This window comes from Saccopteryx leptura, chromosome 2 (genome assembly GCF_036850995.1).
Source record: "Saccopteryx leptura isolate mSacLep1 chromosome 2, mSacLep1_pri_phased_curated, whole genome shotgun sequence".
Lineage (NCBI taxonomy): Eukaryota > Metazoa > Chordata > Mammalia > Chiroptera > Emballonuridae > Saccopteryx > Saccopteryx leptura.
Genome location: NC_089504.1, coordinates 105848281 through 105873176, shown reverse-complemented (window position 1 = coordinate 105873176; position 24896 = coordinate 105848281). Strand labels below are relative to the sequence as shown.

The window sequence follows — 24896 nt, the reverse complement described above, 5'->3', positions numbered from 1 at the left end:
ACCAGTAATGACATACCTCTCCCATACCCCATGGTGGTGTCCCCATTGGGTAGAGGCCCAGTAGAGAGTCAATACTTTCACCATTGATAACAAGGCCACCTATCCCTTCCAATTGGTGTTAGAAGAGACCATTTTGAAAGCAGTAACAAGACACTCTGACCTCACCCTGCCAGGAATGTATCAGCTGAATCCAAAACCCACCCAGCAGTAATGAGGAACATCCTCCCAATTGGATATCAATGGAGGACAAATGAGGAACCTGGTTTATCTTCTCTATATCTCTCTTTCTTGCTATAGTAGAATGAAAGTAAGTAAGATTTAAACATGAAACATTCTCAAAATATAATACACAAAACGTTTAGTATTTGATGAAAAAAATTACTTTTCATACCAAGAACTAGAAAAATCTCAAGCTATCTGAGAAAAGAAAATTGATAGTTTCCAATACTAAAATGGCAAAGATGTTAAACTTACCTGACAAAGATTTGAACATTCTTGGAACAAATGAAGAAATAGAAAATCTTACCAAAGATGTAGAAGCTCAAAAAAATAAATAAATAAAACCTATATGGACATTTTAAAATTGAAAATTATAATAACCAAAATAAAGTCTCAGTGGATGGGCTCAATCCCAAATGGAAGTACCAGAGGAAAGAATCAGTGAACTGACAGAGAGAAAAATAGAAAGTACCCAATCTACACAATAGAAACGAAGTAGACTGAAAATAATTTACCAAACCTCAGGGACATATGGAGTGTTAACAACAACAACAAAAATGTAACATTTGTGACATTAGAGTCATAAAAAGAGAGGAGAAATAGGGTGGGGTTGAAAAAAGTACTCAAAAAATAATGGAAAACTTCTCAGTTTCTCAAGTTTAGCCAAAGATAGAGCCAAACTATAGAAGATCTGTAGATTCAAGGAAATGAGTAATTAATGATTAGGATTAATCTAAAGAAATACACACTCACCAAGAAAGTCATAATTAAGCTTCTAAAAGCTAAGTAAAACAAATAATCTTGAAAGCAGAAAGAGAGAAAGGATACCTGGTCTTTAAAGGAACAAAACCATTTGTGACAGCATTTTTATTGGAAACCAGGGAGAATAGAGGGAAATGACACATTTTTCAAGTACAGTAAGAAAGGAACTGTCAATTCAGAATCTTAAATTCAGCCAAATTATACTTCAGATATAAAGGCATTCTCAAGATAAAGAAGAACTTAGGGAAATTGTCACCAGTAGGCCTCCCATAAAATGACCACTGGCCAAAACTTAATGATGAAAGACTAATACCTCATGTCTGAAAACAAGGCAGGGATATACTTAGTAGTATTCTATTTAACATAGTTCTGGATGTTCTAGTCAGTGTGATAAAGGAATGTAAAGAAACATAAATGAAAACATCAGAAAGAACAAAAGAAAGAAATTGTATCTATTTGCATATAGCATGATTATGTAGAACATTGTAGGACATTTAAAAATACCATAGTCAATAAATTCAACCAGGTTTCAGGACACAAGATAAACACACGAAATGTAATTGTATTTTTAAATACTAGCAATGAACTCTGTGGCTATCAAAGGGCAACAAGAGGGTTCTTTTTGTGATAATGAAACTGTTTTGTAGCTTGGCTATATCAGTATCCTGATTGTGATATTAAACTGTAGTGTTTCAAGATGTTTTCACTCTGAAAGTTGGGAAAAGGGAAGATGTATAGTACAGCACAGAGAATAGATTGTAATCACCAGATACAGTATAATCACTAGGTACAGTGCCAGGTGGGTACTGGAAGTATCAGGGGAACACTTTGTAAAGTATATGATTGTCTAACCACTATGCTGAACAACTGAAAGTAATATAAACTACTATTGAATGTAAAATATAATTCATAAATAAAACTATTAAAAACTGGGTAAAGGGCCTGACCAGGCGGTGGTGCAGTGGATAGAGCGTTGGACTGGGATGCAGAAGACCCAGGTTCGAGACCCCGAGGTCACCAGCTTGAGTGCGGGCTCATCTCCTTTGAGGAAAAGCCCACCAGCTTGAACCCAAGGTCGCTGGCTCCAGCAAGGGGTTACTCGGTCTGCTGAAGGCCCGCGGTCAAGGCACATATGAGAAAGCAATCAATGAACAACTAAGGTGTTGCAACGCGCAATGAAAAACTAATGATTGATGTTTCTCATCTCTCTCTGTTCTTGTCTGTCTGTCCCTGTCTATCCCTCTCTCTGACTTACTCTCTGTCTCTGTAAATAAATAAATAAATAAATATTAAAAAAAAAAACTGGGTAAAGGGTATATAGTATATATCTGTCTGTCTTACAATTGCAAGTGAACTGACAATGACCTCATATAAAATGTTTAAGAAGTAAAAAAAAAAAAAATCCCTCACAGAACACCTGTCTCTTAAGACCCTAATTCAAACTCATTTGAGTGATACTAATGACCCAAAGTGCTTAGCCTCTTGCCCACATGTAGCAGCATTTTGTCTCTGGTTTCTGGTCTCTGACTCCCCATCCAAACCTAACTCTCCTGTTGTTCCAGCACTTATATAAACAGGACTTCCAGTGATGGAGTTGTTCCCTCTACTAAAATTTCACTTCTGTTCCAATCATGTAGCAGGGATCAACTTACATTTCAGCTCTTCTTATATTTTCTTTTTGCTATCCTTAGGTTGATTGAAGGATTTTTTTACATATGTTATAGCATCTAGAGTCCTCTCATTTTTCAAATACAATGCTGAGATACTGTGAGCTCTTTGAGAGCAGAAGTAGTTTATAATTTCTGTATGCACCAGCGCTTAGCAGCATATCTCCTAGGAGGTAGGCAAAATTTGTTGGTTTTCTATGACCAGTCTGTGGACCTATCCACCAGAAATTTCGTTGCAGTGTGCAAAAGAGTTTAACCATCCTAATGTATGAAGATAGCAGACCCAATGATCTTAGCCAAATTCACTTGTGCTCAGGATGACTTCTACCCTAGTGGTCCCGAAGTAATTCTCCTATTTGATCAGTCCCTAAGTGTAAGAAGGTTGAAAACCACTGGTGTAAATGAACCATTTCTATGAGGGTTAATTGACAATTCGAACATGCAAAATGCAAAGGGAAAACATGACTGATTGACTAATTAAAACAAAACAAAATTAAAAGTTCTAACTTGTCACTAGGCCAGCAAGTGAAAAACAAATTATTATTCTCCACAAAATAATTGTTCCACCTGTGTCCCAATTTAGGTGGATTACCAAATTACCATTTATTATTATTTTATTTTAGTATTCATAGTTAGAAAGCTAATCTCTTCCATTTAGTAATAAAAGTTACATTCTTTATATAGTAAATAGAATAATTTAGCAAATCATTATGTCATGAGATTATTTTCCAAAAGAAAAATAAAATTATACACATTTCACTGTGATCAAAGTTTTGTTTTCACTCTGAATCAATTATATTTCAAAGCTATAATGCAAAGTATATAATTAATTGGTGTCTATGATTATATTTTTCCTTAATAATGAATTTTTTTATTTTTTATTTTTTATTTTTTTGACAGAGACAGAGAATCAGAGAAAGGGAAATATAGGGATAAACAGACAGGAAAGGACAGAGATGAGAAGCTTCAATTCTTTGTTGTGGCTGGCACCTTAGTTGTTCATTGACTGCTTTCTCATATGTGCCTTGACCTGGGGACTACAGCAGAGCAAGTGACCCCTTGCTCAAGCCAGTGACCTTTGGGCTCAAGCCATCAATCATGGGGTCATTTCTATGATACCACGCTCAAGCCAGTGACCCAGTGTTCAAGCTGGTGAGCCCACACTCAAACCGGATGAGCCCACACTCAAGCAGGCGACCTCGGAGTTTCAAACCTGGGTCCTCTGAGTCCCAGTTCAACTCTCTATCCACTGTGCCACTGTCTAGTCAGGTCCTTAATGATGAATTTTGATTCATTTAATAAAAGTTGATGGTCTGAAGTGCTAGGAAATTTGCATCTCATTTATGTGTCAAAATCATCTGGAGTGCAAAAATAAGACCATAAAGCATACCCCTTACTGAATGCAAGTGAATCATGGTATATTTGAATAAATAATGAATGAATCATTTTTCTCAGCAAAGATGAAAAATTTATATATATTCTGGAATTTAATACAAATCTGTAATTTGAGAAAAAACTGTAAAGATGGTTATAACTAAGTTGAATAATCATTTTTACTTCGAATATATGAGTTACCCACTTAAAATAATCTGTTTCAACATGAAAGCAAACAATGGATATTTATAAGAATTTATTTTCTGCCCTGAGAGGACATACACCTCTACATCCACAGGGTGAAAACTATTGGAAATCTTAGTTGTCTGCTTTGTCTTTGACTTCCTGACAATTACCAGTTTTTAAAACATATTCCCCTTTCTCACATTGAAAGAAACAGTATCAAAAACAAACAAACACGTCCTCAATTCCCTTCCCCCCTTGCAGTTACAGCGCTCTCTCTTTGAAGGCTTGCCTGCACCCAGTAGCATAGCTCTGTTTCTAACCTGGAGCTCCACTGTCCTCTTGGACTGGCTTCTATCACAATCATTCCATAACAGCTTTTAACTGGTTCCCCCAACCCCCATGATCTCTATTTTTCCAAAAACCATGGACATTTTAAGCCCTAATCACCCACATTTGGCTTTCTAGCATTTGAAAGTTGACCATTTTCTTCCTCTTAATCACTCACTTCCTTTCAAGAAGACGCAACAGTTTCCTATTTTCCTGAAATTATTCTTAATGCTCACTTCTACAGGAATTTGGTTATTTGTTGCCTGAAATGTAGTTCTCTGGTTTTTGATCTCAGCTCATTGTCACTTCTACAAGGAAGCCCTCCTTAACCTCTCTGAAGAAGCCACATATCCTCATAGTATCTCTTAAGCACCTTGACTTTTTCCTTCCTACTTGAATCATAGTCGCAGTTTCACATTAGCTTACAGAATCCCTGATTTGTTTATTTGCCCCTCCCTGCTTTAAATTTTTCCAGGGTGGGAATCATCTTGGTTTTTGCTCACCATTAATTCTCAGCTCCTGGCCTTGTTCCTGACACATATTATGCTCTCAATAAATGATTGTTAAATAAATGCCTGTATAAAGATATCAGGAAAAAAACACAAAAAACTTGAGTTTTACATAAACAATTTTTCCCTGAGGGATAAAAAGGTAATTTAAATTTTCTTTTTACCAGAGAACTTCATAAACAATATAAGTAATAGGTTATATATATTTTTTAATAGCAAGGATTTATTTTTGAAACTGGACATGTTTAAATTATGTAATTCTGGAAGCCAAATTGGACTGACCAGTTAAAATATGCAAACCAGTTATGAATAATTCAGTTCTTATTTTTGAGAGGAACAAAACAAACAGTACCTTTTCAGAAATTTACTTTATTAGTGGAGCACTGATTCCAACAGACCTAACCCTAAAAGCATGTGGACAAGGACATACTTGGTACAGTGGTTTTGTCAAAGAGGAGAAATAGAACAATACTTTAATATAGAAACTTTATGTATAAAAAAATTCAGCAAATTGTTACGTATGCGTGGGCAGTTGAGTGTGTTGGTTAATGGTTGTCATACATAGATATGCTTTCTGGCCTCTCTTTTGTCTTGTATTTCAAATTCTCTTTTTCAAAAAGTCTGTCATCTGCAGAATCAAAACCTAACACTTCTCAAGGGTGAACAAGTCCTTTTGAGCTCTGCCGTTCTCCTTATCTTTGCTGGGGTATCAATGTTCAAATGTGATCTCATACACACATTTCAATTGCATAATACCAGAATCCAGGCTCCCACAATGGCAGTAGTGTGGACAAGCAAAAACCAAAAATTACTTGACCCCATTATAGTCCCTTATGATTTTTTAAAAAATTTCGGATGCACTTATTACCTTTGCTTCTCTTTTATTTCTGATTTTTAAAATTTGAACAATTTCTCTTTTTTTTCTAGTTAGTCTAAGTAAAGGTTAGTTGATTTTATCTTAAAAACATAACTCTTAGTTTTAATTTTTCAATTTTTTTCTATTTTCTGATTTATTTTTAATCAAATGTTTATTTTCCTTTTGCATTGGTCTTAGTTATTTTTATTTTAGTTTCTTGAGGACTAAAATTAGCTCATTTACTTGAGATTGTTCTTTTTTTTAATGTCAGTATTTATTGCTACAAACCTTTTTTTTAGTTTTGCTTTTGTTGCATTCTTTAATTTTGGTATGTTGTGCTTTCATTTTTATCTGTCTTGAGATACCTTTAAAATTCTCCTGTGATTTCCTTATTAACACAATAGTTATTAAAGAGAGTGTTGTTTACTTTTCATGTATTTATGGATTTTTCTGTTTTATTACTGATTTTTAGTTTTATTTCATTGTGGTCAGAAAAGGTATGTGGAATGGTTTCTGTTTTCTTAAATTTAAGACTTGTTCTGTGATCTATGATATAATCAATCCTATAAAATAATTTATATGTTTTTGGGAAGAATGTGCATTTTTTTTGTTGTTGGGTGAAAAGATATTGGTCAAAAGGAATAAAGTTTCAATTATTCAGGATGAATTAATTCTAGAGATCTAATGTAGAGTAATGTGATACAGTTAGCAAGAATGTATTGTATACTTGAAATTTGCTAAGAGGGTCAATTATAAGTCTTCTCACCAAAAAAAAAGAAAAAAAAGTAATTTGTGAGGTATTTGTGAGGTGATGAATATATTCTTTAGATTGATTGTGGTGATATTTCACAATGCATACATATCAAAATCACAACTAGTATACCTTAAATACATCCAGTTTTTGTTAATTTTAGGTCAATAAAGTTGAGGAAAAATGATATAAAACTTTATATAAAAATAACAGAAAGTAAAGGAAATTTTACTTTAAATTAAAAAAAAGAAATGTTTACTGTTTTTTGTCTAAGTTATTACCTAGAATGGAATATTAGTTATTGGTCACCTAAATCTAACTTGACATTAAGTCATAATCTGGTCGGTATGCTTAATCTTTTTTTTTTTTTTTAATCGAGAGGGGTGCAGACAGGGACAGGCAGGCAGGGAGATAGAGAGATAGATGAGAAGCATCAATTCTTCATTGTGGCAGCATAGTTTTTCATTGATTGCTTTCTCATGTGTGACTTGACCAAGAGCCTCCAGCAGAGCGAGTGAGCCCTTGCTCAAGTCAGTGACCTTGGGCTCAAACTAGTGACCTTTGGGCTCAAGCCAGTGACCATGGGGTCATGTCTATGATCCCACATTCAAGCTGGTGAGCCTGTGCTCAAGCTGATGACCTTGGGGTCTCTAACCTGAGTCCTCTGCATCCTGGGCTGATGTTCTATCCACTGCGCCACCTCCTGGTCAGGCGATATACTTGTTCTTGATATGGCATTATTTATACACACATATTTATACATATTTGCAAAATATGAGTAATTATCATTTTATGTAATAACTGTCTCTTTGAAAGTCCTTGAGGAATGAAAGCTTGCTCTCATTTTACATTTGTTTGCATTTCACAAATTGTTAACTTCATAACAGTAAACCATGTCAATAATCTCTTCTTGTTTGCTCACTGTACTAACCAGGACAGATGGCTGCCTGTTATTAATTCAACAATTAACTTTAAAGATATGTACCACATTCTGTCTTCCTGGGCAATACATTTGTTACAGGAAGTCGAGGATTTAAGATTCTGAATTGCAGTGTAAGTGCATAGTCATTGGACTGAAAATATGAATTTCTGTGGCATTTATCTTGTTCTGCCTTTATCTACCTATATAACCTTAGGCAAATGAACTCCATCTCTGCTGGAATTCAGTTTATCATCATGAAAGAAGAGAGCTGACACACGTTCTCCTTGTTCTTTACTTTTGTGAGTCTGCTCCCAAGTCCATGGTTTTTCTCTTTCTAGAATAAATATAATTATTTGATAGCATGTTTTACTTTTTTTAACTCTGGAATTTATTCTTATTTCTTTTCATAGTGTGTGAACTTGACTCTTCAACTGCATTTAGAAAAGAAAAGTTTTATTTTAAATTAGTGAAACATCTTAGTGCGGAGAGGAAGCATAGCAGATAAGATTTCCGTTCCATGGTTTCTGAGATCTGCATATTGTTTGGTATCACACAAATTTCTTAACTGCTCTCAGCCTCGGTTTTCTCAGTTATAAATATCTATATTAATTGTACTTTTCTTATATGACATTAACTTGATGAATCCATACAAAGCCCTTAGAATAGTTGCCAGGATATAATAATCCAATAAGTGCTACAATTATAAGCTACTGTTATTATTTAAATATATGAATTTATTCTTTCTCAGAATAAAATTTTACTGTGCAAACACCAAATACTCATTCCCATGGGATCCAGTCACTGTGATGTTTGAATGTTCAGATTTCTTCTTTCAAAGTCTGTTCTCACAAATCGGAAGCAGTCATCACAGTGTGAGAGCAGCTCCCTTTGGAGCCCATTAATTCTCTTCTAAAAACCATGTGAAGGAATCAGCACACGGGACGCACTGGTCCTGCCACTCCTGACTTTGAAGAATGAGCAGCAGATGTGACAAATAACCCAGTGGTCTCTCCCCTCAAGAATCTGTTCTTTTAGAGTGAAGGAAGAATAGACTTGAAGTTTCATCTATGAATAACACAATACAGTTCATGGTTCACCATTATCCAAACATTTATAACCTTTCTTTTTTATTTTTTAATGGGCTTTATTATTACTAGTTCCTGCAGTGTGTGTGTGTGTGTGTGTGTGTGTGTGTGTGTGTAGAGAGAGAGATTTAAAAACTTCAGAATATTTAGTTTAATAATCTCTTATTGACTGCTCTTTTCCTGAATTCATAGGAGAAAAAAAATTAGATAACCCTGTCTTTTCTCTCTATATAAATGATTAGTGTGATTATTAGCACTATACTCTTTTATTTGTATAAGAATCAAATAAGATGATGTATATGAAATTAGTTTGAAATCTTCCAAGAAATATGGTATCTTTATTATATGTGGCTTAAGTGTCTGTTTGTCGCCGATAGCTTATTGGTTGCTTGTGTAACTATACTAGCCAATGGGGTGAAGTTGCCACGGCTGAACACAAATTGAGCGGGTCAAGGGGAAGGTGAACATTTGTTTGCATTGGCAATCATCTGCTTTTGAAACAATTTAAGGCTGAACGCAAATTGAGCGTGTCAGGGGGAAGGTGAACATTTGTTTGCATTGGCAATCATCTGTTTTACATAAAAACTACGTCTTAACGTAATTTCTTTTAAGAATGCCTCCTAGAAAATACAGCACTGAAGAGGAGAGAAAAGGAGCTAAAGCTTCACAAAAACGGCTTTCTCGACAAAAAGAAACCACTGAGCAGAGAAAGACAAGGCTTGCTTCAGTCGCAGAGCAAATGCATCTTTCTCGGCAAAATGAGACTGATGAGCATAGAGAAACAAGGCTTGCCTCAGATGCAAGACAAAAAAGCCTGTCTCGACAAAATGAGTCCCTTGAACAAAGGCAGGAGAGAAATGCAAAAAAACGACAGAGTAATGTTGACCGAAACGCAAAAAGGATTAAAACAGTTTCAAACGGAGAAACTTTAATTTTTGAGCATTCCTCTGGTGACATGAATATTAAATGTGAACACTGTTAGTCCTTAAACTTCAAGTTAGAAACTAATCGATTTGACCATGACAAGAAAGGATTTTCTCAATGTTGCAAGTACGGAAACATTGTAGTTCCACTAATTGAGAACTATCCACCACTCTTGAATAAATTATTGACTAATCAGCATCCAAATAGCAAACAGTACATGGATAGCATTTGATCCATTAATAGTTCGTTTGCTTTTGCATCCATGGGAAACAAACCAATTGACTTGCCTGGACCAGGACTTTATTGCTTTCAACTTCATGGTCAAGTTTACCATCAAACTGGAACTTTGCATCCTTCTGACGGGAAAAGAAAGTTTGCTTAATTATATATACTTGATCCCTCAGAAGCCAGTTCGGCACGTTTAGAATGGAATAAAAGAGTTCCTGAGACCTTACTTAATGAAATGGGGGAATTATTTCAAGACATTAACCCATTTGCACGTAAAATTAAAAATAATTGATGGTCCTCTGCAAGGCGAGCTTAAAAATGATGGAAAGATCTACACAAGAAATGTTGTGTACAAAGAGATCTTTGACATGTGAATTAACATTTTATTATTTAAATCACCTTTATTTATTGAGCTAGCGGTGGCTCTTAAGAAATGTACCACCAGTGGTTTCCTTCATTGCACTCTACTTTAAGCAATTAAGCAAGTAGAAGGGGGAAACCCTGTGGGGCACTAAGCAAAGGGGCGTCCTCGCTGCCTGCCCTGGGTAATTCAGTTTGAATTAGCAGATACCTTTGCACAAATCATTTTAATTACAATTTATAATATCTAAATTTTTTTTATTTATTTCAGAGACAGAGCAAGAGTCAGAGAGAGGGACAGACAGGGATGGAAAGAGATGAGAAGCATCAATCATCAGTTTTTCATTGTGACACCTTAGTTGTTCATTTATTGTTTTCTCATACGTGCCTTGACTGCGGGCCTTCAGCAGACCGAGTAACCCCTTGCTCAAGCCAGCGACCTTGGGTCCAAGCTGGTGAGCTTTTTGCTCAAACCAGATGAGCCCACGCTCAAACTGGCAACCTCAGGGCCTCGAACCTGGGTCCTTCTGCATCCCAGTCCGATGCTATATCCACTGCGCCACCGCCTGGTCAGGCAGACAATTTATAATATCTAGAACAGCAGTCATTTCGTATGACCGCCGGGCTTTCTAGTATATTATATATAGTAAAATATGACAGCATTATTTAATCACACATATTTCCACATGTTTTCAAAATATGAGTAAATATAACTTTGTAGTCATAGACATAAATTTAAGCCATTTCCAGGTATGAAAATCAGATGTTCCAGAATACTGAGGATCAGAACTACTTCTGAATTGTTTGGTATTGAACACTTGTTAAATTATGCCACAGTCTTTAATACATATGTCATCTACTTCTGTAGATGCTTCTGCAGATCCTGCACTGAATCTGTTATCTCCGTGAAGTCATCCCATAGTGTATTTTCCACACGTGGACCCTCTGGATTCTCAGCTCCTCCCAGGCTTCATTTTAACAATGGAATTTTAGATGTCTGTATTGTAGTTATCTTCTTTTTATAAGAATTTTGCAGTCTTACTTTTGTTAACCTATTTTGTCTAACTTGATTATCCCCTTTTCAAGGATGGAGATTTGTTTCTTTCAAGCAGAGGAGTCTATGACTTTATTTTAAGATTAATAGCCACAGTGTTGTTAACGTTCACTCAGTAGGCACACATCAGAGTCCTCTGCTTTCCCATTCATGTAATGAAAAATGATTTTTAATTTTTTATATTTATTTATTTTTAATTCAATGAGAGGAAGGGATGCAGAGAGACAGACTCCCACATGCTCCCTGATAGGGATCCACACAGCAAATCCTCTAGGGGGCGATGCTCTGCCCATCTGGGGTATTGCTCCATCACTCAGCAAACGAGCTCCTCTTTGTGCCTAAGGCAGAGGCCATGGAGTCATCCTCAGTGCCCAGAGCCAACTTGCTCTAATCAAGCCATGGCTGCTGGAGGGGAAAAGAGAGAAATAGAAAGAGAGAGAAGTGAGAGGGGGAGGGGTAGAGAAGCAAATGGTTGTTTCTCTTGTGTTCCCTGACCAGGATTTGAACCCAGGATATCCACATACCAGGCTGATGCTCTACCACTGAGCCAGCCAGCCAGCCAGTGCTAGGAAATGATTTTTTTTTAAAATCTAGTATATCCGCAATGTCCTTTTCTGTATGTATACAATAAGAAAAAAAAAATGATGACTCTATCTTTCCTCCGATTTAAGTATATAATATGATTTCCTAATTGTGAAAAATTATAAAGCTATGCCACCATCTTTTAGATTTCTATCTCACATGACCAGTTGTTCAAAGGTATTTATTTTTTTTAGTTTATTTTTCTGTATGTATGCCTGTGTTTTACATTGGTGCAAGCAAGTTCAGCTATGGTTATAGCTCCATCAATATTTGTTGGTGCCCATTGTAGCTCAACATCTTGCTAGGGGCGGATAAGAAAACAGAATATATATCAGATGCACTCCTTGCATCAAAAATGCAGGTGATATATTTAAAGAATTAAGATCAATGTAGAAAACAAAAAACAAACAAATTAAAACTAAGGAATGTTTTACTCTCTGTAAAAGATTTAAAAATTTTTCAGAAACTACAATGAGCCATGGCCTGTGATAAATACTCTACATTTAACTATTATACCTGTTTGGATACAGTTTTCTGATAATGAAACCTCATGAGAATCACAGAAATTAAATAAATTGCTTTAGGTCACATAGCTTATAAGTGGCAGAATTGGAACGCCACCCTGACTCAAAAATACATCCACTAGTCCCATCAGGGAAGTTTCAGACTATAGTGGACAGAAAAATTTTTGTGAATGAGACGGTACAAATCACAATAATATCTACTATTGATTGAATGTTGGGTAATAGTTACTCTTCTAAGCATGTATAAAAAAAGGACTTAGGGCTGACCAGGCAGAGGCGCAGTGGATAGAGCGTCAGACTGGGATACAGAGGACCCAGGTTCGAGACCCTGAGGTCGCTAGCTTGAGTGTGGGCTCATCTGGTTTGAGCAAAAGCCCACCAGCTTGACCCCAAGGTCACTGGCTCCAGCAAGGGGTTACTTGGTCTGCTGAAGGCCCGCAGTCAAGACACATATGAGAAAGCAATCAATGAACAACTAAGGTGTTGCAACGCCCAATGAAAAACTAATGATTGATGCCTCTCATCTCTCTCTGTTCCTGTCTGTCTGTCCCTGTCTATCCCTCTCTCTGACTCACTCTCTGTCTCTATAAAAAAATAAATAAATAAATAAAATTTAGAAAAAAGACTTAATTCTCTCTACAAAGCCATAGGTCAGTAGTGTGAGACCCTGTTTATAGGTACAGAAACTAAGGATCATAGATATTAAATACATTTATAAGTGACACAAGAGTGATGGAGCTGAGATTTGAAGCAAGGTTTTCCAGTTCCAAAGTCAGTGCTCTTTGCCATACTTTAGAGATGAACATCTGGGAAGCTGTTGAGAAGCACAAACTCCAGGGCCAGAACCAGTGATGTGAACATTAAGAAGGCAGGATGTGAGGGTTTCAGGTGGATAGTATAAGATAGAGGTGAACAGGAAGTGGAACGTAGCTGAGAAGTCCTCCGCTAAGACAACTGATAGATATATACTGACAGTTGTCAATTGCGGTACTCCAATAGAGCAATAGCTATTGTGGTAGGGGAAAATAGTGCTTTTGCTTTTGGTAATGTTGAATTTAAAGGTACTACTCAGACATTTGCATAATGTTGGGAACCATGTTTGAAGTTCATATATCTTTCAGAATTAGAGATGTAGAAGAGTTCATCATTTCAGTCCCTAAGGGGATGAAGATATTCAGAGAGGTGAAAATTGAGAAACGGACAAAGGGACACTATATAAATTGACAATGAGGAATTAGAGAAGCAGTGGGAGATTCAGAAAAGCAAGATATCCTGAAGACCGGTTGGAGGGAGGTTTTTCAGAAGATGCGGGATCAGCAGTGCTACAGAGAGGTCTGCTCAGGCAGCAAATGAAGAAAGCTTTGGGGAAGGGGTGTCATTAGCCACCTTTGTGAGAACAATTTTATAAGAAGGTTTATTATGTTTATTTTTTTTAACATGGGGAAATATAAGCATGTTTGAAGCTGTTTTTTGTAAGAATTTGAATTAGGAGCCAGACTTTGTACAACCTCAGGTTGAATTGTAGGATATATGTGGAATAGCCACACTTTATTTTCTGGGCAGAAATATGGAAGTGTAATAAAGCAAGAAGCTATTTAATTCCTCTGCTTACAGCAAAGTCTTACTGTTCACTATGAATAAAGAAAACCTTAATGGTCCCTCCAGTACAGGACAGCAGAGTGATTGTACATCAGCATGGAGGAATTCAGAGATGAAAGCTAGAAACCACAAGCTACCAGCTCTTCTAGTAATACGTGCTCTCTGTGACTGCTGAGAATGGTAACTATATCAGCATCCCTAATTAACTCCCTACTGGATCTACAGAATTACCAGCTCCAGTGCTGTGCTCCATTCACTTGGTATCAATACTTCAGAATTAAGCGTGTTTTTAGGGGGACAGGTAGACTTTTGTCACCTACCTGGAAGCAATGGCATATTGACTGGGAATGACCTCGTCACAAAGCCCAATATGATCAACTCTCAGAGCTCGTAGAAAGCAGGGGAAGAACCAAGTAAAAATGCATAAATGAATTAAAAAATTTTTTTTCAGCTTTATTGAGGTATAATTGACAAATAATATTTTAGAATATTTAAGATGTCTATCATGACGATTTTATCCACACATACATTGTGACAGCATTCCCCCATCTGGCTAATTAAAACATTTATTCACCTCATTTATTTATTAGTTTATTTCTTTTTGGTGAGCATATTTAAGTTCTACTCTCTGAAAACGTTTCAGTTATATAAAACATTATTATCAACTATTTTCACCATGTTGTATGTTGGATCCTCAGACTTTATCACCTTATAGCTGAAAGTTTGTACAAAAGAGATAGATCTAGTTAGATGTAAAGACACCTTTAATATATATAAATATCTATGCAAGGATCTTGGAGCTCTAGGCTTAGAGAAGTGTTACCTTATCAGACCTGGGAGGCAAAGCATGTTCTTAACTAAAGAAAGGGAAGGACTCAACACGAGAAATTACAACTCTGTGGTGTCCAGCCCAAGAGACTGTAAAGAGAGATGATTAAAGTAGAAAGCTTATCAAAAATATTAATTCAACCATGTAACATTGCAGTTTGATTAGTTTTGACTTATAAATATGGCAATTTCACATAATCAACTAATAAGAAGTAGAAAAATACAGCCTAGTTGGAGACCTCAGGTTGGCCACTAGGTTTTTGGTTTTTAAGTCCATTAGCAGCCCTTTGATGGAAGTGCGTTAAAAGGATTGCACTAAGGAGACATCCATCCTGTGGAGAAGAGAATGAATGGATGTTATGGTCTACCTAACCGTCCACACTCTAGTGTCATCCAAGCTGTTTCTCGGAGTTAAACAAAAAAGAGATTTCTGTATTTGGTAGTCTCTCCTGTACCTCGAAAACTTTAGGTTCTGGAATCCTTTCCAGATCTGATGAAAGCTATAGTATCAGAATATTCATGAACTCTCCTGAATTTAGGTCAGAAACCATTAATCTAAAAAATAAAGATAAAACCCTCTTGAGCATGGATACAACCAAACTAAAACTCCCAATGAGAATGATAGCTTTAAAATATTTCTGGGAAACACAGAAAGAGCTGTTGGACCAGGCAGAAAGGTAAGCATCATACATCTTTGGAGAAATGGCTGTTGTACTCAGGATGCATGAGGGTATATGCATGCTATGTATGTCCAGTCTGGTTTATAGGCCCAAGCGTAAAGAACTGAAACAAGGAGGCACTTCTTCCAAATCATTTATTTTCAGTGTATGGCCCTCTCTGATCAAATTGCAATTATCAGTATAATTTTTATTAATACTTAGATTAGCTCATTTCCTTATAACATAGAGAGAAAACCAGCAAAGGCTAGTGTTAAATTTTAAGCTCATCCACTAGAGCAATGGTAGTCAACTTGGTCCCTACTGCCCACTAGTGGGCATTCCAGCTTTCATGGTTGGCGGTAGCAGAGCAACCAAAGTATAAATAAAAAGATAGATTTAACTATAGTAAGTTGTTTTATAAAGGTTTATTCTGCCAGACTTAGCGAAAATCCAACATAAAGTACTTGGTAAGTAATTATTATTATATGCTTTAACTTGCTGTAAATCTGCTTTATAAATTTTATAAAGTAAAGTTACTTCCCTGCTTTACAAATCACCATTACTGTGGAACTGGTGGGCGGTTAGAAAATTTTACTGCTAACAGAGATACAAAAGTGGGCAGTAGGTATAAAAAGGTTGACTACCTCTGTAATACAGCAACCAGTCAGGTAGGTATTAGAAAACAATGTCATGTCAGGCAGTGCCTGTTGTGTGAAGATACATTGGTTCTCAATCCTGGCTACAGGTTGGAATCACTTAGTCACATGTAAACTGCAACAATGCCCAGTGCCAACTCAAAGCCAATTAGATCAGACTCTCTAGGAGTGGGGACTAAGAATTGATACCTTTTAAAAGGATCCTAAAAAGTTCTCATTTGCATTCAGTGTTGACCATTACTGGGTTAGATGATGGTATGGATAAGATGAAGGAACCATAGCCTCACAGGTGAGGCCAAAGGGATGATTAGAAATTTCTGGCAAATAATCAAAGAAGTCAGTCTGATAGAAGTTTGTAGTCATCATATTATATTTATAATTAAGTTTTTATTTATTAAAAGGGAACCTGCTTTAGTAACACAAAGTCTAGATCTGGAAGTCCTAGGACATAGGGCAATAATCCCTCTAAATTTAAAGCAGCAGTGATTTTTTTCAAAATTTGGGCAAGTTAATGTGAATTATTGAGAGAGGAACTTTAGGAAAGAAAAATCTCATTTTTTGAAGAGGCTATATGCTCATTTGGTTCATATTTCAAAACTCACAAAAAAGTAAAAAGTCTAAATCTCACTACCATGTTCCCAGCTGTTTAATTTCTCTCACTGTGAAGCAATCAGTCTTATGTGCACAACAGTTAATTCATATATAGGCAGTATCTTTTCTCCTCTTTAAATACAAATGGCATTGTACAAGTGGTATGTGTACTGTTTGCATTTTTCTTTTTTCACTAAGTAATATATCCACAGCTTAGATGCTGTACACCCAAACTCTTGTCCATTGATAAAGGCACAAAGCATGTGGTAGGAACTCAACAAATACTATTCCTATTTCACCAACTCTTCTGAAAAGAACAAGCTGCTGCTGCTGCACCTGTCTGCCAAAATGAAATTCAGGATTAGCCCACATGGGATGTTGCTGTCGTCACCTCAAAATTGTGGTAGAGACCTGACTTTGGTGACATTATCAGAAGGGTTCTAAAAAAATAAAAATAAATTAAAAAAAGACTAAACATGTTGTTAATCCTGCCACAAAAAGAAGCAAAAACTGCAATTGACTAAAAAATTTTTATTTCAAAATTTGAGGAACCACAAGTAGCTTTGACTCCAAGCCTTGAACTGAAATGATTGGATTAATAATAAAGGAAATGATTTTTTTGCTTGAAGGTTTAGCTCTAGTGTTTTATATTTTTGTTTTGCTAAGTTTCTGTATTCCACTACTTTCCTGTGTTGAAAACTTAAGTTCATTGAGAATTATGTGAGAATTCAAGACATTACCTGGTTTTTTAACTCAGGACTTATCATCTGCTATCTATTAATATTAACACATTGAATCATAAGTAGTAGAGTATTATATGTGCAAGTTCATTTTAAGATATTTGGTAACTGTCTTGTTTTGTGCTTTGTAACATCACTAACCACATTATAAATATTGGCAATTGATATTTTATAAATATCTGATGTTAAAAATTCATGATTTATGATAGCTAAAAGCTTGTGATCTCTGCTTCACCAAGGTAGGGATTGCTTTCTGCCTTTGTGTTCAGGGTGCAACCAACAGGGTAGACTTTAGTTTAGGTGAAGGAAATAAAAGCAAATGGTAAGAACATGGATTTGAGTTTTAAAAAATTTATTTGTTTTAGTTTTAGAGGAAGAGAGAGGAAGGGAGAGAGAAACATCAAGTTTAGTTGTGTAGCCCTTGATTGTGTCTCATATTGTACCTTGACCAAGATTGAGCTGGCAAACTTGGGTTTCAAAACGGGACCTTGGCGCTGATTTTTCTTTTTAAAATTTTTAAACTTTTAAAGATTTATTTATTGATATTTTACAGAAAGGAGAGAGAGAGAGAGAGAAGGAGGGAGGAATGGGAAACATTAACTAATAGTAGTTGCTACTCATATGAGCCTTGACCCAGCAAGCCTAGGGTTTCAAACCGCCAACCTCAGTATTTTAAGTCAACACTATCTACTGTGCCACCACAGGTCAAACAAGTTTTGAAAGAGTTTTTAAATTGTTTTTACCTTTTGTCGCATTACTGCTTTAGGTGTGTGTTGTTTATTAAAAATCCCTACAATCATAGAATTTTCTCATTTTAAAATTGAATAGTATTTAGGCTCCTGTCCTTTACTGAATATACACGTTCTGAAATTGTGTCATTTTTTTTCCAGGCTACTCAGCATAATTAGTGAGTTACTGGTTACTTTACTTTTTAATTTTTTAAAGCTTTTTGTAAAAAAAAATTGAGTCTAGCAAGGAAGAAAGGGAGAGACAGAGGAACAAAGGAGCTGTTCCTATATATGCCCTGACCGGGGACCAAACTCAAACTCACAACCTCTGTACTTCAGGACAATGCTCTAATCAACAGAGCGAGCTAGCCATGGCATGTTACAGGTTACTTTAAAAGAACATTATAAAAGGGATGGTATTGTGTGTGTGTGTGTGTATATTCAATAAAATTAATGTCATTGACTCACTTTCATTTAGAGATCATATGAAAGTGGCTCCTAGTCTTTTCTTTAGTTTTCTAAAACTACTAGTGGTGATAATTGTTGAGAAGATATTAGTCTGATTCTTTTTTTTCCTATATTCCTTCCTTTTATTAGACAAAAATAGTTTAGATGATCTACTATGTAATTTTTAATAACATTATCTCATACAAACACCCATAATTAGTAAAATATAAGTTACATTAGAACAGAACCTTACCTGATTCATTCACAAAATTATTCCCAGAATTTAGAATAATGTCTAGCTCACAGTTATATGCTCAATAAATATTTATTAAGTGAATAAATATATATATTAGTACTACCTAATTTATTGACTTGTTTTTATGTGAATGATGGTTCTTATGAAAGATCTTGCTCTGTGCTGCAAAGTATCACCTGTAGTGTTTAGATAATTCAGAACCTAATGTTTGTGTCAATCAACAGCTGTTTTGGCGAACAATAACTTCTTTAATATATCATAGCTTATGTTTTAATTAAGACTTGAGATTAAACAGAAGTCCTTAAGAAAATAAAATGATAATATATATAAATAGTAAAGTAATTCTGAAATAGAGAAACATCATATTCATAGCCTTGAATGACCTTCTGGGGAACAGAGAATAAAATGTAAAACAACTGAACCTTCCTGAGATCAACTAGCTTTCAATGAATACTGTAAGCTTTTATATGTCAAATTCTTCAGAATCCTAATAGTAATGATATATTATCAGATTTTTTTGCTCAATAAATACAATATTGATAAAAATTTTGTGCAATGTGAGAATTATAACCGTGGTTATAATTTTATATTATTTATAAAAAGTATGATAATGTTTTTAACTAGTATTTCTAATACTTAAACTATTGTTATTGTTACTGTTAGACATAATTAACTGAAGGTGCTGTAAATTACCTCACATTGTGCCTTTTATGGGAGTAGTCATTATGGGATAGCATTTTCATTATGATGTTCATATTATCTTGTAGTGAGTATATAGTAATTGCCCTATGACACTGGCCCCATCGTGGAATTCAACTTTAATTGGTTATAAAATATGTTTCTTCATTGGCAGTCAAACTGCTTTAAAATATTATCTCAGTGCTTTTAGCTAATCGAGAAAATATTGGAAAAGTGATTCTTATTTATCAGGCAAGAAAATGGCAAGTCAGTTGAGTAAGGTCAGCTGACAATTTGTTTTTATATGATTGATTGGCATCAAGCTTTCCAGAGTCACAATCTTGTACATGGTGGACTGATCAGTGCATAAGGTAGATCAAAGAAGTAAAAAAAGTCAAATGTTTACCTTGATTGGATAAAAAGAATCAAGTGGCTGATTCATTTTTAGACTGATGTGCTTAAATTAAGGCTTCAAAATTTGTTAGTCAAATTATTTATATGTGTTGCCAGATTGTATACTGTGTCAATGTGTTGATCTATATGAGATGGTAATGAATAAATTGCAATCAAGTGTTCAAGATAAGTCAGGATAATAAAAAATGAAACTCTACTTGCAATGAATACTTTCTTTGGCATTAAAAGAGCAAGAGAAAAAGCAAAGAGTATAACAAAGTCCAAAAGAGTTTTTTAAATGAATGTAATTACATTTAAGAATATTAAGAGCGCCTGACCAGGTTGTGGTGCAGTGGATAGAGCGTCGGAATGGGATGCGGAGGACCCAGGTTCAAGACCCCAAGGTCGCCAGCTTGAGCACGGGCTCATCTGGTTTGAGCAAAAGCTCACCAGCTTGGACCCAAAGTTGCTGGCCTGAGCAAGGGGTTACTCAGTCTGCTGAAGGCCCACAGTCAAGGCACATATGAGAAAGCAATCAATGAACAACTAAGGTGTCACAACGAAAAACTGATGATTGATGCTTCTCATCTCTCTCTGTTCCTGTCTGTCTCTCCATCCCTGTCTATCCCTTTCTCTGACTCTCTCTCTCTCTATCTCTGGAAAAAAAAAAAGAATATTAAGAGCAATTATGAAAAAATAAAATTGAAATTCTGCCCTATCAATTAACCAGTTAGAAGTGGATAGTGGACAGCTATGGTCTGCCTCATATTATTATCCATTCATTTATTATTCTCTGTGAGGAGAGCTCTAAAATTATTGATAGCAAATTCTTCCCTCTTCTAACCTTAGTTCAGTGTTTCCCAATTGTACTTTTCAGAAAGTTAAATCCATGGGACGCTCCAATTGGAGATATGGCCAAAGGAGTTTAGGAAATGGCATGCATATAACATATATTAACATTCCAGGCACCCTGCTTTAGTAGCACAGGGAGAAGTAGTGATGATAATGGACTGAAGAACGAGGGTACATGGCTGCGTTAAGGTAGATTTTTGTGTGTCACTTTAAATTTTTTTAGAGTTACTGATGTATTTAAATGTCACCTTCGTTTCCTTTTTTGTATGTGTGACAGAGACAGAGAGAGGGGCAAATAGGGACAGACAGACAGGACGAGAGATGAGAAGCATCAATTCTTCATTGTGACTCCTTAATCTCCTTAATTGTTCATTGATTGCTTTCTCATATGTGCCTTGACCGAGGGGCAATAGAAGAGCAAGTGACCCTTTGCTCAAGCCAGCGACCTTGAGCTCAAACCAATGACCTTGAGCTTCAAGCTAGCGACATTTGGGCTCAAGCTAGCGACTTTGTGATCATGTCTATGATCCCATGCTCAAGCTAGCAACTGCCTCACTCAAGCTGGTGAGCCCGTGCTCAGGCCGGATGAGCCCACGCTCAAGCTGGTGACCTTGGGGTTCCAAACCTGGTCCTCTGCATCCCAGTTTGATGCTCTATCCATTGCGTCACCACCTGGTCAGGCATCACTTTCATTTTCAACTTTGCAGACACCTCAATTAAAATTGCTTTGGGTGTTTTTGAATTGCATAGTCTATCAAAATTGCTGATTGGTATGCATGAGTTTTTCATTGGATATGCATCATGTCATTTTGAGGCTGTGGAACACATGCATCTTGGGATATCTTACTGGATTTTTTTTTAAATATTTGGGTTTTTTTTATTTTATTTTATTCATTTTTAGAGAGGAGAAAGAGAGGGGGAGAGAGAGACAGAGAGGGAGAGAGAGGAGAGAGAGAGACAGAGAGAGAGAAGGGGGAAGGAGCTGGAAGCATCAACTCCCATATGTGTCTTGACCAGGCAAGCCCAGGGTTTGGAACTGGCGACCTCAGCATTTCCAGGTCGATGCTTTTTTATTCACTGCGCCACCACAGGTCAGGCTGGATTTTTTTTTTTTAATTCATAGAAGTTGCTTTCCTTGGGTTGAGGCATTTAATTGAAAGGGTCATTGCTCAGAAATCATTATGACTCTTAAGTTTTTGTCTCTTCTCAAATATTTTGAGAATTATTATATCACTTTTAGTGGTGGTCGCGAAATAAAGATTAAAGTTAGCAATTAAGAGCAACTCTAGTTCTCTTTTAGCCTACCATACAAAACTATACATTTAATTTCTTGTAAAATAGAAGACTGTTGGGTGCTAGTCATTTGAATGAGATATATATTTTCAGTTTTAATCTTTCAAAATCTGAGAAAGGAAAAATTGCAATTTGAATAGCTTTTAGGAGGCTATAATGGGACAAATGTCCTTTATGATTCCTGGGCACTTGATTTGTTTTATTCATGATAGAATATAGGAATATTTGAAAACCAAGATTTGTTGAGAATCCCACTTTATTAATATTCCTATGTTAAATGTATAAGTATTGAACTGTCAATGAAAGACGAGACATTTTACCCAGTGACACTTGAAATGAATCTCATTGCAGGGGAAGCCTGTGGGAACACCAGATGCTGGGGCCTATTTCCGTGTGCTGGCAGAGCATGGAGTGGCTGCCTTGTTTACAGCGCCGACCGCAATTAGAGCAATCCGTCAGCAGGACCCTGGGGCCGCCTTGAGCAAGCAATACTCACTGACAAGGTGAACAGGGTGCACAAGGCAAATTACATTGAAAACTGCAATCAGAATGAATATCTGAACATTTTATTTTATTCTGGTACTGCAATATCTCTATGGAAAGAACCGAAAAATTCTAATGATATTAAGAGTAACTGTTCTAAATATATTTTTGAACTACTTGTAATTTTAACTATACTGTGGATATTTTAAAATACCAGATCATGTTTATTTCAGTTTAAATATTACCCTAATATTTCTCTTATTTAAACTGCCCTGCATATATATTTTTTACAGAGACAGAGAGTCAGAGAGAGGGATAGATAGGGACAGACAGACAGGAACGGAGAGAGATGAGAAGCATCAGTTATCAGTTTTTCATTGCAACACCTTAGCTGTTCATTGATTGCTTTCTCATACGTGGCTTTACCGTGGGGCTACAGCAGACCGAGTAACCCCTTGATCTAGCCAGCGACCTTGGGTCCAAGCTGGTGAGCTTTGCTCAAACCAGATGAGCCCGCGCTCAAGCTGGTGACCTTGGGGTCTCGAATCTGGGTCCTCCGCATCCCAGTCCGACTCTCTATCCACTGCACCACTGCCTGGTCAGGCCTGCTTATATTTTCTTAAAGTGTAAAGTTGATTGTGTATTAAAATGCATATATGCCTTATATGCATTATATATATGTATATATATGTGTGTGTATATATATATACAGTTTAAATAGAGTAAAATATTATTTGATTTTTCATAAACAGATAAAACATGAATTTTATAGTCCAAAGTTCCTTTGTTGAAAATGTAAATAAAGGAAGTTACTTTTTATAGTTTTGTAATAGTATACTCTGAATAGTTTATATATTTTTGTGCTGGCTTCTTGACATCTGTTTTAGTTTAATGTTATGTATATTCGAAGATAATTATAGCAATTTGTATCTTTCAGGCAGTTTGCAACGTCAGTTCTCAATGAACCTGTTTAAAATAGGTCAGTGCTATCCTACAATAAACAAAGAGATTTTATAGGTTTCTCAAGTCAGAAAGTGTGTTCAAATTAAGTTGATTTGAATTTTTTAATTAAAAGCCCGATGTCTTGAATTTTATGTTGCTATGCTTCAAAGAAGGAGTAAAAACAGATACCACACACAAACCAGAAATGTAATCAAGGGGCTTTTCATTTGGGCAGGGTCAGTGATTTTATTAATTTTTTTTCCATTTTTTATATTATGAAAAAAATAGATTGATATTTACATCCAAATTTATCTATACAGTAGTCCCTCACCATATTGTGGTTCACTTGTATCACAGATTTTTAAATTATATATATCAAATGTTTTGTCATAGATTTTTCTCTATATTATGGAATATTGTGGTACATAGGTATTTTTATATATGTTATATATTTGCAGAAAAATAAGCATTTTCTAGCCTAAAAAATTGAAAACAATATAAAAATATAAAAGTATTAATTGAAATCTCATCATTCAAGTTGTAGTGTATTCACTCGTGAGTATCCATATAGAATTTTATATGTTGTTAAAATTACGTAAGTTTAAGAGTGTAGAAAGTGTTTAAGAATATAGGAAGTTGCCCTGGCCAGTTGGCTCAGCGGTAGAGTGTCGGCCTGGCGTGAGGGGGACCCGGGTTCGATTCCCGGCTAGGGCACATAAGGAGAAGCGCCCATTTGCTTCTCCATCCCCCCTCCTTCCTCTCTGTCTCTCTCTTCCCCTCCTGCAGCCGAGGCTCCATTGGAGCAAAGATGGCCCGGGCGCTGGGGATGGCTCCTTGGCCACTGCACCAGGCGCTAGAGTGGCTCTGGTCGCGGCAAAGCGAAGCCCTGGAGGGGCAGAGCATCGCCCCCTGGTGGGCAGAGCGTCGCCCCTGGTGGGCGTGCCAGGTGGATCCCTGTTGGGTGCATGCGGGAGTCTGTCTGTCTCTCCCCGTTTCCAGCTTCAGAAAAATACAAAAAAAAAAAAAAGAATATAGGAAGTGTTTATAAGAGTCTGGGAAAGGTTCATAAGAGTGTGGGGAAGGTTTATAAAGCCTTAAAATATATATAAATAATAAAACAAATATAAAGTCTGTACTTTGCAGAATTTTGCCCATTGCGGGGGGGGGGGGCTCTGGAGCCTAACCCCTGCCATCAATGAGGGACCAGTGTAATCTAAAGAATACTCTCTTATTAAAATAAAAGGTGTTTATAAAATAAATCCTCTATTGTAATATTTCTATTCACCCCTCTATTTGTTCCTTCATTTGAGACATGTCAATTAAGTTTTCTTCATTTTAATAAAAAGCATAGAAATATAGATTTTGGTAAATACATTTGAGGTTGTGTATAGTCTTCATGTCTGAAGACAATTCCAGGGCTT

The 24896-nt window shown here is 36.1% G+C and overlaps 1 protein-coding gene across 1 annotated transcript in view; it reads left to right on the top strand.

Annotated features, from left to right (window-relative positions):
- Positions 1 to 24896, top strand: part of ACSS3 (acyl-CoA synthetase short chain family member 3) — a 168198-nt gene that overhangs the window by 86969 nt on the left and 56333 nt on the right. Inside the window, exon 8 of the mRNA XM_066368483.1 lies at positions 22402 to 22553. Coding sequence (XP_066224580.1) covers positions 22402 to 22553 — 152 coding nt within the window. The remainder of the gene's footprint in view (positions 1 to 22401; positions 22554 to 24896) is intronic.